The sequence below is a fragment of the Cynocephalus volans genome, chromosome 8, assembly GCF_027409185.1.
Source record: "Cynocephalus volans isolate mCynVol1 chromosome 8, mCynVol1.pri, whole genome shotgun sequence".
NCBI lineage: Eukaryota > Metazoa > Chordata > Mammalia > Dermoptera > Cynocephalidae > Cynocephalus > Cynocephalus volans.
Genome location: NC_084467.1, coordinates 143,430,001 through 143,447,903, shown reverse-complemented (window position 1 = coordinate 143,447,903; position 17,903 = coordinate 143,430,001). Strand labels below are relative to the sequence as shown.

At 45.2% G+C, this 17,903-nt stretch overlaps 2 protein-coding genes across 2 annotated transcripts in view; both read left to right on the top strand.

Annotated features, from left to right (window-relative positions):
• The first annotated feature begins 2,754 nt into the window (after window positions 1-2,754).
• Window positions 2,755-6,291, top strand: LOC134384837 (liprin-alpha-1-like). Its single transcript, XM_063106615.1, has 2 exons — window positions 2,755-3,586; window positions 3,983-6,291. Exons 1-2 carry the CDS (start codon window positions 2,755-2,757, stop codon window positions 6,289-6,291), a joined length of 3,141 nt encoding a protein of 1,046 aa, XP_062962685.1.
• Window positions 6,292-17,300: 11,009 nt separating this feature from the next.
• The window catches only part of LOC134385166 (procollagen galactosyltransferase 2), a 111,557-nt gene continuing 110,954 nt past the window's right edge, over window positions 17,301-17,903 (top strand). The window contains exon 1 of the mRNA XM_063107081.1: window positions 17,301-17,589. Coding sequence (XP_062963151.1) covers window positions 17,327-17,589 — 263 coding nt within the window. The 5' untranslated portion in view covers window positions 17,301-17,326. The remainder of the gene's footprint in view (window positions 17,590-17,903) is intronic.

Genomic DNA, 17,903 nt, shown 5'->3' with positions numbered 1-17,903 from the left:
AGGCTTAGAGGTGGAGGCTGTGGGAGGGCGCCCAGGGGGTTTGATACTCCGGGCCAACATCTGGAAGTTGGCGTGGTCGGCCTTTTGTTTTCGATGTTCTTTTTCCTCCTCCCGATTATGAAAATCCTTGAAGGCCACTGACAGGATTTTGGTCGGAGGGGTTGCAGGACCCTGCTCTAATTTTTTAAGTTTAGTTTTAATGTCGGGGTAGGATTGGGCCAGAAAATAGTTCATAAGGACATGCCGGCCGTCTTCTGAATTGGGGTCTCAGTTAGTGTATTGTTGAAAGGCCTGAGTTAATCTATTGAGGATCTCAGAGGGAGTTTCCTCCTTTTGTTGGACAATTTCTTGAATTTTTTGGAAACTGACGACCTTGCAAGCCGATTTTTTGAGGCCAATTATTAAGCAAGAGGCAAAACGGTCTCGAGCCTGGATTCCCTGGGCTGTGTTATAATCCCAATTAGGTTCCTGTTCTGGGACTGCTTGGGGGTCTGGCGGGTGATCTGGATTGGTATGATGGGTGTCAGTGGCATGGGTTTGGGCTGTTTCCCAGACCCTGTGGCGTTCCTCAGGGAGGAGGGTATTGGCTAGGAGCATGAAGATGTCATGATGTGTGAGGCTGTAGGATCCATTGGAATTCATTAATGTAGGTGGTAGGGTCGGTAGAGAAAGAGCCTAGTCTTTTTTCTTTTTTTTTTTTTTTTTTGTCGTTTCTTCGTGACCGGCACTCAGCCAGTGAGTGCACCGGTCATTCCTATATAGGATCCGAACCCGCGGGGGGAGCGTTGCTGCACTCCCAGTGCAGCACTCTACCGAGTGCGCCACGGCTCGGCCCAGCCTAGTCTTTTTTCTAATTCTGTAAGGTCAGCTAGGGAAAAGGGAACATGGACCCTAACTACTCCTTCAGCCCCAGCTACCTCACATAGTGGGGCGATTGTTAGAGGGGCAGGGGGAGGACCTCGGGAACGGGTGAAAGGGGGGCTTAGTGAGTCAGGGGTAGGTGAGGGTAAAGACGGGGGAGTGGATGGCGCTGGAGGTGCAGAAGGTGACGTGGATAATGGGGGAGGAGGAGCGGACGCCGGAGGCACTGGGGGAGGAGGAGATCGGTAAGGTGGGGGTTCATCAGCAGGGTCGAAGGTGCAAGGATCGAGGGGTGACTGTGAAGAGTGTTTACAGGCTAAAAGGACTTGAGAGGGAGCACAGGAGGAGCAGAGGGCGGGGTTCTGAGCCAAGAGGCGAAAAGCCTCGATGTAGGGGATCTCCTTCCATTTTTTTAGGCGCTGGCAGTAGTTAAAGAGGTCTCATAGAATGTTAGGATCTAGTGTGCCCTCAGGGGGCCATGTGTTTTGATTATCTAAAGGATAATAAGGCCAATCTTGTGTACAGAATTTGGTGAGGAGTTTGGGCTCAATATCCAGCCTGAGGGAAAGGTTCGTGAGGTTGTTCAGAAGGCACTGAAGTGGAGAGTCCCCTAGGGAGGAGGAGGAAGCGCCCATTCTGGTCTCTTAATGGGAATTTAGACAGAAATCGGACAGAGATTAGTGATAAGACAGATCCTTCGGCTGGTTCTGAAAGACGGGATCCTAGAGGGTGTCCCCAGTAGGTCACGTCAGTCCGGGCAGGTTCAGGTACAAACCAGGAGGAGAGAAGGGAGGTGTGGGTCATCACTCAGACCTCCACTTCTCTAGGGCAAAAGCCCGGTGCCTGAAGGAACCTAGTGCCAGGATTTTCTGGTCGGGTCCCGGACCTGGGAAGTGGAGAGAGACGGAAATCGGACAGAGATTAGAAGAGAGTGGTGGACAAGAGGGTGAAAGAGGGAAGGAGAGAACAGAATGGGGCTTTTAACCTCCAAAAATGAAAGTAAAAGTTTACCGGGGCTTTGGAACCTGTTATAGTGGTCGTGAAGACCGTGGTGGGGTGGGTATGGGTGTTAGGAGCTACCGGACAATCTAGACTCCCTGTGGTAGTCTGAAAATGGCCGGTGCTCTTTAGAAAAGGGGGCTTACCTAATGATGAGCCGGTGGTGAGTGGAAGAAGCCAGAGCCAAAAACAATGGACGAGGGTGGACCGTCAATGGTGAGTGGTGAAAGGGAGGCCAGTCCTGGCAGGATGGAGTGTTACAGCTCGAGGGAGACCTGAGGGGCGACTCGGAAGGTGCTGTCACTGCGCTCTGAAAAGTGTCACCGCTCGAGAGAAACTCCGTCCCGGGTTTCTGCACCAAATGAAAGGACGAGTCGACACCAGTCGACGATCCACCGGAGAGAGCCCGTTTATTAGGCAGCACATACACACACATATATAGGGCTTTAAGGGGAAAGCTGATTGGCTTAAAATACAATCCCTACTTAGCATACCGCATGGGGTTTGGGGGGAGCTGATTGGTGTGTAATTCGCGACGGCGGGAAGGAGAATACGGAAGAGAAGGGCAACCAGCGCCATGATGGGGTGTGGCCGAGAAGGGCTTATGTGATCGGGGTGTGATCCCTTGGGGCATTCGGGTCCCTACACAGTCCCCTGGTCTTGACCCCTTCACAGGGTTATTGTCCCTGTGAGTATCTTCATGGTGTGTGTTCCTGCACTTAATATTTGCCGGTGTATGCTTTCCCAACTTATTTGCATACAAAGTGTAACAGATCTGAGAATAAAGAGGCTGTGAACCTTTCATGTATTAGCTGCAGATACTTATGTAATTGCAGATTTACGGGAACCTGTATTCTGCTCTTAATGATTCTAGTCTGGGTCTTTTATTTCCAGATGATGCGTGAGGTGATGCCAACCATCAGTGAAGCCGAAGGCTCCCCAGGAGGAAGTGGGAGCCATGCATCCAGCTCCCCTTCACAGGCAGACGCAGATTCACATATAGAACAGTTGATCGTCTCCATGCTAGAAGAAAGGGACCGACTTCTGGACACTCTTAGAGAGACTCAAGAAATGCTGGCATTAACCCAGGGGAAATTACACGAAGTTGGTCATGAAAGAGATTCCTTGCAGAGCCAGCTCAAAACTGCACTTCCACAGGAGTTTGCTGCACTTATGAAGGAACTGAATGTATGCAGGGAGGAGCTCCTTGAAAGGGAAGAAGAAATTGCTGAACTGAAAGCAGAAAGGAACAACACCAGGCTGCTTTTAGAACATTTGGAATGCCTTGTCTCTAGGCACGAGAGGTCTCTCAAGATGACCGTGGTGAAGAGACAGGCACAGTCCCCAGCAGGTGTGTCCAGCGAAGTCGAAGTGCTCAAAGCACTGAAGTCATTGTTTGAGCACCACAAAACTCTGGATGAAAAGCTGAGAGAGAGATTACGAGTAGCACTTGAAAGGTGTGGTTTGTTAGAAAAAGAATTAGGTGCCACACACGAAGAGCTAAAGATTCTTAAAGAACAGAATAAGCAGAAAAAAACACTAACAGATGGAGCACTTGAGATGAACCATGAAAAAGAAAATACCCCGAGCATGAATGGAAAGAGATCTTCTGATGGTTCATTAAGCCACGAGGAGGACCTTGCTAAAGTTATAGAGCTCCAGGAAGTCATAGACAAGCAATTGAGGGAGCAGAGCCCAATGAAAGAGCAACTGGCCGCCCTCTCCAGTCACGTGGCAGAGCTGGAGGAAGATCTCTACACGGCCAGGGAAGACTTGATCAAATCTGAGGAGATGAACTCGAAATTGCAACAGGACATCCGTGAAGCCATGGTCCAAAACAAAGACATGGAAGAGAGAATCAGTCACATGACAGAGCTGGAGGAAGATCTCTTCACAGCCAGGGAAGACTTGATCAGATCTGAGGAGATGAACTTGAAATTGCAAAGGGACATTCATGAAACCATGGCCCAAAACGAAGACATGGAAGAGAGAATCAGTCACGTGGCAGAGCTGGAGGAAGATCTCTACACGGCCAGGGAAGACTTGATCAAATCTGAGGAGATGAACACGAAATTGCAACGGGACATGCGTGAAGCCATGGCCCTAATGGAAGACATGGCAGAGAGAATCAGTCACGTGGCAGAGCTGGAGGAAGATCTCTACACGGCCAGGGAAGACTTGATCAAATCTGAGGAGATGAACACGAAATTGCAACGGGACATTCGAGAAGCCATGGTCCAAAAGGAAGACATGGAAGAGAGAATCACTACTCTTGAAAAATGCTCCCTCGCTGCACAGCGTGAAGCCATGTCTGTGCATGACCTCAATGATAAACTTGAAAATGAAATTGCAAACAAAGACTCTATGCATCGCCAGACTGAGGATAAAAACCGCCAGTTACAGGAACGGCTGGAATTAGTGGAGCAAAAGCTGCAGCAGACCATGAGGAAAGCCGAGACACTCCCGGAGGTGGAGGCGGAGCTGGCCCAGAGGGTGGCAGCGCTCTCGAAGGCTGAAGAGAGACAGGGCAACACTGAAGAAAGGTTAAGACAGATGGAGGCACAGCTGGAGGAAAAGAACCAAGAACTGCAGCGGGCAAGGCAGAGAGAAAAAATGAATGAAGAGCATAATAAATGTTTATCAGACACTGTTGACAAGCTTCTTTCAGAATCTAATGAGAGGCTCCAGCTTCATCTGAAAGAGAGAATGGCTGCTCTAGAAGATAAGAATTCTCTGTTAGGAGAAGTTGAAAATGCAAAAAAGCAATTGGAAGATACACAACATGATAAGGATCAGCTCCTCTTAATCATTGAAGCACTGAGGGCTGAACTAGACCAAATGAGACTAAGAGGTGCTTCACTTCATCATGGCCGACCCCACTTGGGCAGTGTCCCAGATTTCAGGTGCTCTGTGGCAGACAGTCACACAGATTCCTACAGCACCAGTGCAGTGTTGCGGCGCCCCCAGAAAGGCCGCCTAACTGCTCTACGGGATGAGCCTTCCAAGGTACAAACTCTTAGTGAAGAGGATTGGGAACGTGCCCAACAGGCTAGTGTCTTAGCAAATGCAGCACAAGCTTTTGAGAGCGATGTCGAAGTGTCTGATGGTGAAGATGAGGACGCCATGGATGTGAGAAACTCGACAGGCCCCCAGGATGGTCCCGTGAGCAATCCCAGCAGTAGTAACAGCAGCCAAGACTCGCGCCACAAAGCCCCAAAGAAGAAGTGCATCAAGTCCTCTATCAGCCGCTTGTTTGGCAAGAAAGAAAAGGGCCGACCTGGTCAAGCTGGCAAAGAATCATTACGACACCCTGGTGTTTCAGAGACAGATAATGCATCTCAAGATGCCTTGTCACTGAGCAAATTGGGAGGACAGGCTGAAAAAAATCGTAAACTTCCAAAAAAGCATGAATTGCTCGATGAAGCCCGAAGACAAGGTTTGCCTTTTGCCCAGTGGGATGGGCCGACCGTAGTTGTGTGGTTGGAGCTCTGGGTGGGGATGCCCGCCTGGTATGTGGCTGCCTGCCGAGCCAACGTGAAGAGCGGGGCCATCATGTCAACCCTGTCGGACACCGACATGAAGCGTGAGATCGGCATCAGCAACCCCCTGCATAGGCTGAAGCTGAGGCTGGCCACCCAAGAGATCATGTCTCTTACCAGCCCGTCCGCCCCTCCCACGTCGCAAACAACACTCGCATATGGGGACATGAACCACGAGTGGATTGGGAACGAGTGGCTGCCCAGCCTGGGCCTCCCTCAGTACTGCAGCTACTTCATGCAGTGCCTGGTGGACGCCAGGATGCTGGACCACCTGACCAAGAAGGACCTCCGCGGGCAGCTGAAAATGGTCGACGGTTTCCACAGAAACAGTTTCCAGTGTGGAATGATGTGCCTGAGAAGATTAAACTATGACCGAAAAGAACTGGAAAGAAAAAGAGAAGAAAGTCAGAATGAAGTAAAAGATGTGCTTGTTTGGAGCAATGATCGAGTGATTCGCTGGATCCTGTCAATTGGCCTTAAAGCATATGCAAAGAATCTTTTAGGGAGTGGCGTTCACGGTGCCCTTCTGGCCTTAGATGAAACCTTTGACTTCAACGCACTGGCGCTATTGTTACGGATCCCAACGCGGAATACACAGGCTCGTGCTGTCTTACAAAGAGAATTTAACAACCTTTTGGTCATGGGGACTGACAGAAGATTTGATGAACACGATGATAAAAACTTTAGGAGAGCACCTTCATGGAGAAAAAAATTTAGAGCAAAGGACATTCGTGGCTTAGCTGCTGCATCAGCAGGGACTCTCTCTGCAAACTTGCAGGTTACTTCTTCTATGTCTTCACCCTCCACGCAGCCAAAGAAGATGCAGATGGACGGCAGTGTGTCAGGAACACAGAGGTTGGATTCTCCCACAGTCAGGATTTACTCCTGCTAAAGCCTCCTGCTGTTTACCCACACTACTTCTACAGATGATTACGCAGCATTTTGAATCCAACAAAGACTACATTTTAGAATGCAACGGAATCTTTAATCTCTTAATACTTGTTATATGGACCCTAAGATATTTTATTACAGAGTTTTTATTTAGTGAAAAATTCAGGAATACCATAGAGAAAATATTTTAGAATTTAATGCTTCTTATATTTATGTAAACTTATGACTCTTCATTTATATAGTTACTTACTTTTTCATGGATATCCAGGCTATAAATATCCTTTCAAATCAATTCATGTTCTTATAAATCATTTTAGTTTTTAAAATGAATGTACTGTAATGCTTATATGTATAAACCCTATGGACAAATATAGGGCTTTTGTAAATTATACATTTATTGTAATTATTATTGTTTAATTTTTTAATGATAAACCATTACAGAGAAGAAAAACTAAATAAAAATAATAAAAGTATTAACTCCAAGAGATGATTCTTGAATGTGAAGACTAAAAAAGTAATTTCAGTAACCAAATGGAAAGATTAAGATTGTGACACAATCTAAACTCAGGAAGGAGAAAAGCCAGGACATGACCTCCTCTTACAGTCATCTTTGGTGGGTTACAGAGCAAAACTTCTATCTCAAGGGGAGGTATAAATCTTGTAAGCACAGAGAGTAGGTGGCCAGGGGCAGAAGCCCAAACCAGGCAGCCGAGGGGACAACTAGAACTGTGTTGTCCACCTCAGGCACCCTTGGCAATATGCAGAACCACAGGGCATGAGCCTTTTCCAACCCACTGCAGTGGCCCATAGAGGAAGGAAGACATGCTCAGATGGCAATGTGTGCAACCTACTAACGCAGCTTCTAAGGTTTTTCCTTCTAAGAAAACAGACTCCTGGGCAGAATTAATTCACTAATTAAACTGATACTTATTGAGTACTCTTTATTTATATTTACAAAAACTAATTATTTATGTGATGACTGTCAGAATAGGGAAGTTGAGCCCCACGGAAGCATTTAACTTCAGAGGGAGCTAACCTGGCCAAGGCTTCAGGGAGAGCTTCCCAGAGGAAATAAAGCTAAAGCTGGGATCATAAGGGTTAGGAGGAGTCAGCAGGGGGAAGACTCTGGCACGACAGCGGAGGCAAAGGTCATGAGGTGGCAGATAGCCAAGCACGAATTTTTAAGAGACTTAAAGAACTGTGTAACTGAAGAATAGAAAGAGAGGGTAGGAAGGAGCACAATGGTATGTGCTGTACTCATTGATTTCCCAGCCAATGAGAATCACACTTAATAACACTGGTAGAAGATTTTGTGGGATTTTAGTAATGGAAAAATATAGCTCTAACCGGCACAATTTGCTAGTATACCTTTAACCTGCGCAATTCGCTTCTGCAAATGCTTTAACCTGTGCAATTCACTTCTGCAAATGCTTACTAATATGGGGAAACATATCTAAAGGCATTTTATGTATAGCAGCTTCTAAGGGGCTGTTGAAATGTAAAGCAGCTTCTAAGGGGCTATTAAGCAGCAGGGGGCCCAAGTACACTAAACATTCCAAGAGGGGCATGCCCCCCCCCCACAGTCCCCCTGACAGGTTGGTTCCTTATCTAAAAGCCTCCTTGCCAGGTGCCAAGAAGATATACGATTGAAAGAAGCACTGTTATCAGGGTTACCAGCCTACTAAAGGCCACCTGTAAATCTCAAGGCGCCACAGATCTACCGGGGTACCAGCCTGCTAGTCTGCCCATAAATCCAAGGGTGCCACTGATAACCGACAACTCATCCTGTCATAAAGATCTCTTCAAGAAAAACTGTAGAAAAAGTGCTTGCGTTGTAAACTGGGGGGGCTTTTCCAAAAGGCAAAGCACCCCAGCATGATGGAAAAATAAAATCCCTCTTGCTGATTGCAGCGGTCGGTCCTGTTCTTGTGGTCTTTGTGAGGCGAGCCACTCCAGCATGTAGGATTTGTGCTTGGTGCATGGGTCTTACATTTTTGGGGGCTCGTCTGGGATCAGCTCGCTCTCCCTGGGACCATAGACTAGAGAACGGAGGATCGCTCGAGCTGGTACTGCGGTTGTCTGTCTGACTGTGCCTGTTTCTTTTGTTGTTGGCTGTAAGCTGTCTGTTTTAATCTGGTTTCAGTGGTTCCAGGACGGAATCACCGGTCTGATTTTAGATTTTCTGAGGCTCCAAAGCGGAGCCATCTGTAGTGGTCAATCGGTGCGGCAGACGTGCTGGCACGCAGCCGCCACAGGAGTCCTGGAGGACGCTCCAGATTCCTCTGCAGGAGACGAACACGTTCGGATCCAAGGGAGATCTCTAGGAAAGAGACCCCTCCCGAGTTCTCTGATAATCTGGTTGTGGTGCTCGTGGCAGGGGCACATCGGTGTTTTGTTTTTTGTCTGTCTGGTTGTGTGTGTGTGGGGACTGATGATTTTCTGGGGCGACATGGGGCAGACTGTCTCAACCCCTTTGAGCCTGACTCTGAAATACTGGAATGACGTGAAGGAAAGAGCTAATGATTTGTCTGTGCCGGTTAGAAAGAATAAATGGGTAACACTTTGTTCTCTGGAGTGGCCAGCTTTCCAGCTCGGATGGCCTGCTGAAGGTCCCTTCTCTCTGCCGTTGATCAAAGCGGTAAAAAGAAAATTTTTCAATTCTGAAAATCTCCTAGGCCATACATGTTATATCATCGTCTGGGAAGATTTAGTCACGGATCCTCCTCTGTGGGGCCGTCCCTTTGTTCCCTTAACAGGTCCAATGGCTGTGTTTGCTCTCCAAGAAGTAAAAAAGAAACCGGAGGTCCTGCCGTCCACCAGCCCGGACTGGCTTCTTTCTGACCCCCCTCTCCCTCCCAATCCTTCTTTCCGATCACAGGCAGCCCAGCCGTCCGCTCCACCAGAGGAGGACCCACCAGAAAATGAATCCGAGGGAGGGCCTGCTCAGGGGACACACAGTAAACAAGTGGCCCCTCCAGATGCTCTTCCTATCTCCCCCCTGCGGGTTACAGCCCCCTGATGAAGAGGGCAACCAGCCCTTACAGTACTGGCCTTTCTCTTCCTCCGATCTTTACAACTGGAAATCTCAGAATCCCCCTTTCTCTGAAAACCCCCAGGGTCTCACTAACCTTGTAGAATCTCTCCTATTTACTCATCAGCCCACCTGGGATGACTGCCAGCAGCTTCTACAGGTCCTGTTCACTACCAAGGAGAGACAATGAATCCTCCTGGAAGCTCAAAAGAATGTGCCAGGAGACGATGGGGGACCTACTCTCCTCTCTGATGTTATAGATGCAGGGTTCCCGTTAATCAGACCAAACTGGGACTTCAACTCAGCAGAAGGTAGGGCGCACCTGAAGGTCTACCGCCAGGCTTTCATGGCAGGTCTCAGAGGGGCAGCAAAACGCCCCACCAATTTGACTAAGGTAAGAGAGATAACTCAGGGGCCCGATGAGTCTCCATCAACATTCCTGGAGAGACTCATGGAGGCATTCCGTCAGTTCATCCCATATGATCCTGGTAGTGAAGAGCATAAGGCTACAGTGACAGTCGCTTTTATTGACCAGTCTAGTAGGGACATCAGGAAGAAACTGCAGAGACTGGAAGGGTTGCAAGATAAGTCATTAAGAGAATTAGTGCAGGTGGCTGAAAAGGTTTATCATAACAGAATCAGAAGAAGCAAAGGAAATAAAAAGAGAAAAGCGCCAAGAAAAAATTTTTCACAAACTTCTGGCCACTGCAGTTAGGGAGACTAGGGAGCCCAATAAAATGGTGCCAGGCAATAAAAAGGAACCCCTGGCGAAGGATCAATGTGTGTACTGTAAGGAGAGAGGACACTGGGTTCGAAACTGCCCCAGGAAAAAGAAAGAGCCTCAAGCCCCCAAAGTCTTGGCCTTGCAGGAAGACAGTGATTAGGGGGGATGGGGTTCGGGTCCCCTCCCCGAACCCAGGGTAACTCTCAAAGTGGAGACCCAAAGTGGCTAGGGAAAAAGCTAGGAAAGTAACAGCAAATAAAATCCCCCCTAAGTATACTGTATTTAATCAGATTCATTGAAGTCTGGCACTTGCTGTACTGATTACCCAACTTGATATCCTGAGTGAGACCATTTTATTCCTACAAAACAATCTGTAGTGTCTAGGCAGAGACATACTAATTCAGTTAGAGCCTCAAAAGGAGAATCAAACATTGAATTGTGATGTGAATCTTCAGTGTGTTTCAAAAAAAAAGAAAGAAAGAAAAAGAAAAAAGCTGTTACACAGTATTGTATAAGACAGTGATCCCAAGCAGAAAAATGTAGGCTACCATTCTGGATCAGCTTTTCATTCACTGATTGTAGGAATGTTCATGTATATCTTGTGTTTGTACACAAAGCATACAAATATCTGTTCTCTGTGTTTCAAGAATAGATGAGATATTAATACATTTAGTTAGATGCAAATACTTTTAGTAAAGTATTTAGAAAACTATATTTTATTATTCATATGAATGAACATATATGAGGGATCTCCATCATACAAAAAAGAATTTAGAATGAACCAGATGATGTTCCCTCAGCTTTTTCCATAAATTTAAGAGTGTGATATAAATTATCCATTTACAAAATCAGGATATAGTATATTCAACTTTAAAGCTTACATGTAGAACAAAACAACAAAAATAAGATACCTAAGACAAATACAAGCAAGACCTTTATGGAGAACATTATGAATGTCACTGAAGGTCATAAGAGAAGACCTAAATATGTAGAGAGACAATGTTTCTGGAGAGAAATATTCAATGTTGTAAGTGTGGCAATTTCATCCATCTATAAATTGATCTATAGATTCAAGCAATCCCAAACAAAATCCCACTAATACCTGATAAGCTGATTCTGAAATGTGGGCATAAAGGACCCCAAATAACCAATACCCATCTGATGGACAAATGGAGGGAACTTCTTATAAAGGTCTGTGATTAAGAGTATGTGACTTTGGTATAGGTATAGGTAAATAAACCAGTGGAACAAAATAGCCAGCCAAGGAATAGACCTATACAAGTATGGACAGAGGTGACATTGCAGATGTGGGAAGGGAAGAAAAGAAAGGATGATTCAATACATGGTGTGGAGGCAAATACTCTTAACCTTTTAGCAGAAAATGTAAAAGAATATTTTACAACACCAAGATAGAGATGGATTTCTTAAACAAAACTAACCAACCACATGGAAAAGGTTGATAAACTTGACTATATGTCATTTAAAAATTTCTGATCCAAAGAAAGTAGCAGGGAAAAAAGCTATAGTCTTGGAGAAGTCATCTGCAAAACATAATTGAAAGAAAAGACACCCAGACTATGTACAGAACTCCTAAAAGTCAATTAGAAAACAAAACAAAACAAAATACCCCCTAGGAAAAAAATGGGAATAAACAGAAGAAAAGACAAATAGCCAGCAAACATGAATTGGCGCTCAATCACATTGGTTGAGTGAGAAAATGCAAACTGAGGCAAAACGATACTGTAACATACCCATCAGATTAGCAACAAAACCCAGGAGTCTGCTGAAAAGTAGAGCAAAGAAAGGATGCACAAATCCTATGATCCTGTGATTCTATCCCTGATACATACCCTAGAGCAGTATTTTTAAAATGGAGTGTGAGGTACTGTTTAGTGGTTGTGGAATAAAACAAGTGGTTTTTGTGCGGTTTTATAAAAGGAATTATTTTCAAAAACAGTTTCAATCAGCAACTTGAATGAATCTCAAAAAACCTTAATGTATGGTCAAAAATGTTAGTCACAGAAGAATATTCTAAGTATGATTTATATTATGTAAAATTCAAATATAGCAGAATTATTCATAATAGCCCCAAAGTGGAAATAACCCAAATGTCCATCAACTGGTGAATGTATAAATCAAATGTGCTATGTCCACACAGTGGAATATTATTTAGCAATAAAAGGGAATAAAGCACTGACATGCTACAACATGGATGGACTTGAAAACATTATTCTAAGTGAAAGAAGCAGGTCACAAAGAATCACATAATGTATAATTCCATTTATATGAAATGTCTAAAACAGAGAAATCTATAGATACAGAAAGTAGATCAGTGTTTTGCTAGGGCTGGGAGAGTTGGAGGAAATGGGATTGACTGCAAATGAGGACAGGTTTCTTTCGGGGGTGATAAAAATGCACTAAAATTGATTGTGGTGATTTTGCATAATTACCAAAAACCATTGAATTGTATACTTTAAATGGGGGAATTGTATGTATGCAAAAAAGTCAAATGCAGGCAAAACTAGTACATATTTAGGAGGTTTATTAGTCAGGGCTTTTCAGAGAAACAGAACCAATAGGAGATATATATAGAGAGAGAGAGAAAGAGAGAGAAAGATTTTAAGGAACTGGCTCATGCAATTGTGGGGGCTGGAAAGTCCAAAATCTGCTGGGCAGGCTGGCAGGCTGGAGACAAAGGAAACAGTTGCTGTTGCAGTCTTGCATCCAACAGCAGTCTGGAGGCAGAATTCCTTCCTTCTCAGGGATCGCATTCTTTTCTCCTAAGGCTTTCAACAGATCAGATGAGGTCCACCCACATTATGAAAGGTAACCTTCTTTATTCAAAATTACTGATTTAAATATTTATCGCATCTGAAATATACCTCACAGCAACATCTAGACTGGTTTGACCAAACAACTGGGCATCCTAGCCTAGCCAAGTTGATGCATAAAATTAATCATCACAGGAGGTAAAGTTCTAAGCAAAATTAAGAGACCGATTCACACAAAATTCAGTCTAGTGCTTATCTCTGGGGAGTAGAGCAAAGCATTGAGAAGAGAAGGGACACACAGAGGGCCTTAAGCCTCAAAGTTAATGGTCAAGTTCTGTTTCTCAAGGTGGGTGCTGGGTATATGGGCACTCATTTTATTAGTAATATTTAAACTAATATATTAGTTTGTGGATTATATACATATACATTAGCTTATAAGATATATTCCAGTTTATTAAATATTTTATATTAATTTTTTTCTAAAATCTAGAGTATAAAGGGATAGTAAGTTAGCAATTTATGTCAATAAACAGCTGCAGATATGCAGCCTTAAATAATACCTGGCTTTGTACATGAAATCTATGAAAAGGCATCAAAAGCAATTCATGGTCCAAAAAATATCCCATCTCTGTCTCTAGATATTTATTCAACTTCTGCTGTCAACATGGATATTGAGTCTCACGGAGGAGGACTGAGTGCAAACCCATACGGAAGTTACGCACATTGGAAATGCCCATAATGTTAATAGTGGTGTGGTGGGGTAGTGGACTATGAGTGGTTTTTCTTTTTCTTTTTCCCCCAATTTTCAACATTTTTTTTTTATCCTGTAGTAAAATAAACTTCAGTAAATCATTGAATTTTAGAGCCTTGGCCTAGAAGGACCAATCCAACTCGCCACATCCGTGTTAAAATATCTCTTACAGCATACTTAACTTGTTTTAAGTGTTCCTCCTTGCTCTTCTATTTTTCCCTTCCTACTTCCCTCCCTCCCGCTCTCTCTCCCTCCTTCCCTTCTTTCCTTCTTGCCCTATCTAAAACCTCCAGTATAACACTGAGCAGAAGTGATGCGATCTGACATTCTTGTCTTGTTTCTGATCTTAGGGGCAACACTTTTAGTCTTTCTCCATTAAGTATGATGTTAGCTGCAGGCTTTCTGTAGATGCCCTTTAGCAGGTTAAGGAAGTTTCCTTCTATTCCTACATAGCTGAGATTTTTTGTGAAGAATGCATGTTGGACTTGTAAAATGTTTTTTTTTTTTTTTTCTGCGTCTTTTGAGATGATCATATGGTTTTTCTTTTTAAGTTTGTTAACATGATAAATTGCATTAATTGATTTTTCCAATTTTTTTATTGTGCTAAAATACATAAAACAAAGTTTACCACTTAACCATTTTTAAGTGTACAGTTCATGGAATTAAATATGCTCAAAATGTTATGTACCCATCACCAATATCCATCTCCATAACTCTTTTCATCTTGTAAAACTGAGACTCTATAACCATTAAAAAATAACTTCCCATTTTCCCTACCACCAGCCCCCGGCAACCACCATTCTACTTTCTGACTCCATAATTTTGACCACTCTAAGTACTTTCTATAAGTGGAATCATACAGTATTACTCTTTTTATGACTGGCTTATGTCATTTAGCACCATGTCCTTAAGGTTAACATGTTGTAGCATATGTCAGAATCTCCTTCCTTTATAAGACTGATTAATATTCAATTGTATGTATATACCACATTTTGCTTATCCTTTCATAAGTCGGTGGACACTTGGGTTGCTTCCATGTTTTAGTTATTGTAGATAATGCTGCTGTAAGCGTGGGCGTACAAATATCTCTTTGAGAACTTGCTTTCATTATATATATATATAAAATGCCAGAAGTGGATTTAATGGATCATATGGTAATTCTATTTTTAATTTTTTGAGGAACTGCCATACAGCTTTCCCACAGCAGCTTTACCGTATTATATTCCCACCAGTGGTGCACCGGGGTTTCAATTTATCTACATCCTCACTGACACTTGTTATTTTCTGGTTTTTGGTAGTGGCCATCCTAATGGATGTGAGGTGGTATTTCATTGTAGTTTTGATTTGCATTTCCCTAATGATTAGTAATGTTGAGAAATTTGTCATGTGCGCATGGTTATTTGCATGTCACCTCTGGAGAAATGTCTATTCAAGTCTTTTGCCTGCTTTAAAGAAATGATTATATATAAAGTGATATAATTTTCCAGCTTTCTCTCTTTCTACTTCCCATCCTACCCTCCGGCCATGATCTACTAATTGTAATTTCTCAAGCGTGCCATGTTGCTTCATTCCTTGATTCTGCAGTTCCATCTACCTGGAATTCCAACCTCTGTCTCCCCTTCTGCCCAAAGTTCTTTTCCTAATACATGATACTCATTTTTCAATACTTAGTTCAAAGACATCTCTTTAATGAATTTCCTAACCATCTTCACTTCTTTCCTCATGCTCCTTTTCCCACCATAACACATATAACAATTTACTGTATTTATTCATTCATAGGATATATCTTAATTGCCCATGCATTTCCAGCACCTGTACCTTGCACAGAGTAGACACTGAGTGACTAAAGGAATGAGTGAATACAACTTAAGGGACGCATCTGTTTCTTTTAAATGAGGTACAGGAGTGTGTTTTAAATTTTTATAAATTTGTTTGGAATTTAAAACATTTTTGTAGTATATAGTTCTCGGATGTAGCCAGAGCATAGACAAAACTTTGAAATTGAGACAGTTTAACTTTAGCCCTTCTCGCCTTAGTCGCTGCCCCCATATCCCTTCCCTTTCTAGGACTCAGAGTCCTCAAGCCCACATATCAAAAATTCATAGGACTTGCTTTGTGCTTTGTCATCATGATCCAAATGAGGATTCCATTTAGTCCCCTTGACCAAAGCTTCTTATAGTGCATCTCAGTTTAGGTGCTGAGATTAAGACATCTGATTTAATTAATTCACACATATGTAGGAATGACATAAGATATTGCCTAATATTCTTCTCTCAAGTATTTGCATGTCAAAATTGGCATAATTGCCAATCCAAGTGAATTTTACATTGTAGGATTTTAGGCTGGACAAAATAAGCAAGTAAAACAATCCAAGAGACTCTCTTTCTGCCAACTCTGGCCCAGCAGGACTATATGGGGGTGTGGGGTACAGGCCACCTTCTGCCCCTTTTTTCCATGGGAGAAGGATCCAGATTCTCAACACCCAAATAATCTGGCATTTAGTCATTTCATAAATGTTTGTTGAATGAAAAAATGAGGTAGGCATTTAAATTTTTTTTTTACATAGGAAGAAATAGGTGTTCAGAGAGGTCAAGTCTCCAAGGTCATGCAGAGAATAAGTGACACAGTGAGATGGAAATTCAGCTCCAACTCCAAGCATCATTGCTCTTTCTAGCATGTCACAGCTGTCCCAAAGGCATTTATTTCCTCCTCTTCTTGGCTGCTGGAGCCACAGACACCTTGAGAAGCTTTTCTGCAAGAAGCCCTCTGCTCACCTCAGAGGTTCTGTCTTGACCACAGCTGCACTAAGGGTGAGAGTCAAAGAGGTTTTGTTGTCCCAGAAAGAAGCCCCTGTGCTGGAACAGTGTGGGGAGGGGATATGAGAGAAAGTGCTTACTTCCAACTTCATGTAGGAACTGTTGGGACCGTCTACTGGCACTGGAGACAAAGGGATGTATGTGCATAACCCTGACTTTCCATTCAACCAATTTTCCACAGAAAGAGCATTATAAGCAATGGATATTTTTGAATATAATTGGATTTTATTTCTTAACTGGGCTTTGCAAATTAACTGTCTTGTGACATTGATTGTATGAAGGGAAAAATATCCAATGAATTTCAGGAGAAGTGTATAAGGAAATGCAAACTTTTTCTGCCTTCGTGGTAGCTAAAACATCGTTCATCGTAGCCGTGAATGGCTGGGGTGACTTTCCATTTAAGAGCGCTACTCATTAGTCAGTAGGTGCATTATGAAAAACTGGATCCGTTGCATCACTTCGAAGGACTTCAGACGGCGGTTTGCAAAAGCAGAATAAATTTGGGGGGGTTGTTCTGTTATGTACACACACACACACACACACACACACACACGCACGCACGCGCGCACACACACACAAACACACACGCCCATTGGCAGACACGACCACACCTCGCATCTCTGGGGCAAGCCACAGACCTCAGCTGTGTAAGCTGAGCCTGGACTAGAGGAACTTTCCGCAGGCCCGGGACAGACAGCCCCACGGCCACGACTGTCTGCGAGCCTGGCTGCAGACGAGCGCCGGCGGCGGCAGGGACGCGGTGCGCACCCGCGTCAGGGCCTGGGCGGTGCAGCGGCGACGCGAGGGTCCCCGGAGCTGCCGCGTCGGTGCCGCTGTGCGCGCGCCGCAGCCCCGGCCGCCCCTCGCAGCCCGCTCGCTCCCTCGCGCAGCCCGGCCTGGCGCTCGCCGCAGGACCTCCCCGCCGCCCGCCCCGGCCCGGAACATGGCTGCGCGCCCCGCCGCCACCCTCGCCTGGTCGCTGCTGCTCCTCTCCTCGGCCCTGCTCCGCGGCGGCTGCCGGGCGCGCTTCGCCGCCGAGCCGGACTCGGAGGACGACGAAGAGGAGGCGGTGGCTTTTCCCGAGTCGCCCTTGCAGAGACCCACGGTGCTGGTGGCCGTCCTCGCCCGCAACGCTGCGCACACGCTGCCTCACTTCCTCGGCTGTCTGGAGCGGCTGGACTACCCCAAGAGCAGGATGGCCATCTGGTGAGCTGGGCAGGGGTCCCGCGCCGCCGCCGCCACTGCCGCCGCGGGAGGGCACGCGGGCCACCGGGCGCGCACACCCCTCGCTGCCTGCGCTGCTCCGAGCGGGTCGGGCGCTCAGGCTGGGGAAAGACACGCGGGTCTGAGTGCGAATGCGGTGCTCGTGAGGGTGGTGTGCGGCTTGGGGTGGCCTTGTCCCTCCTCTCCCCGCCAGACGGGGCCTGGGGACAGCCCTCAGGGGGGCTTTCAACGCCCTCCCTTTCAACTCTGGGTTTTCTCTTTTCCCACCTCATACCCCTAGCCCTGGAGGGAGGCAA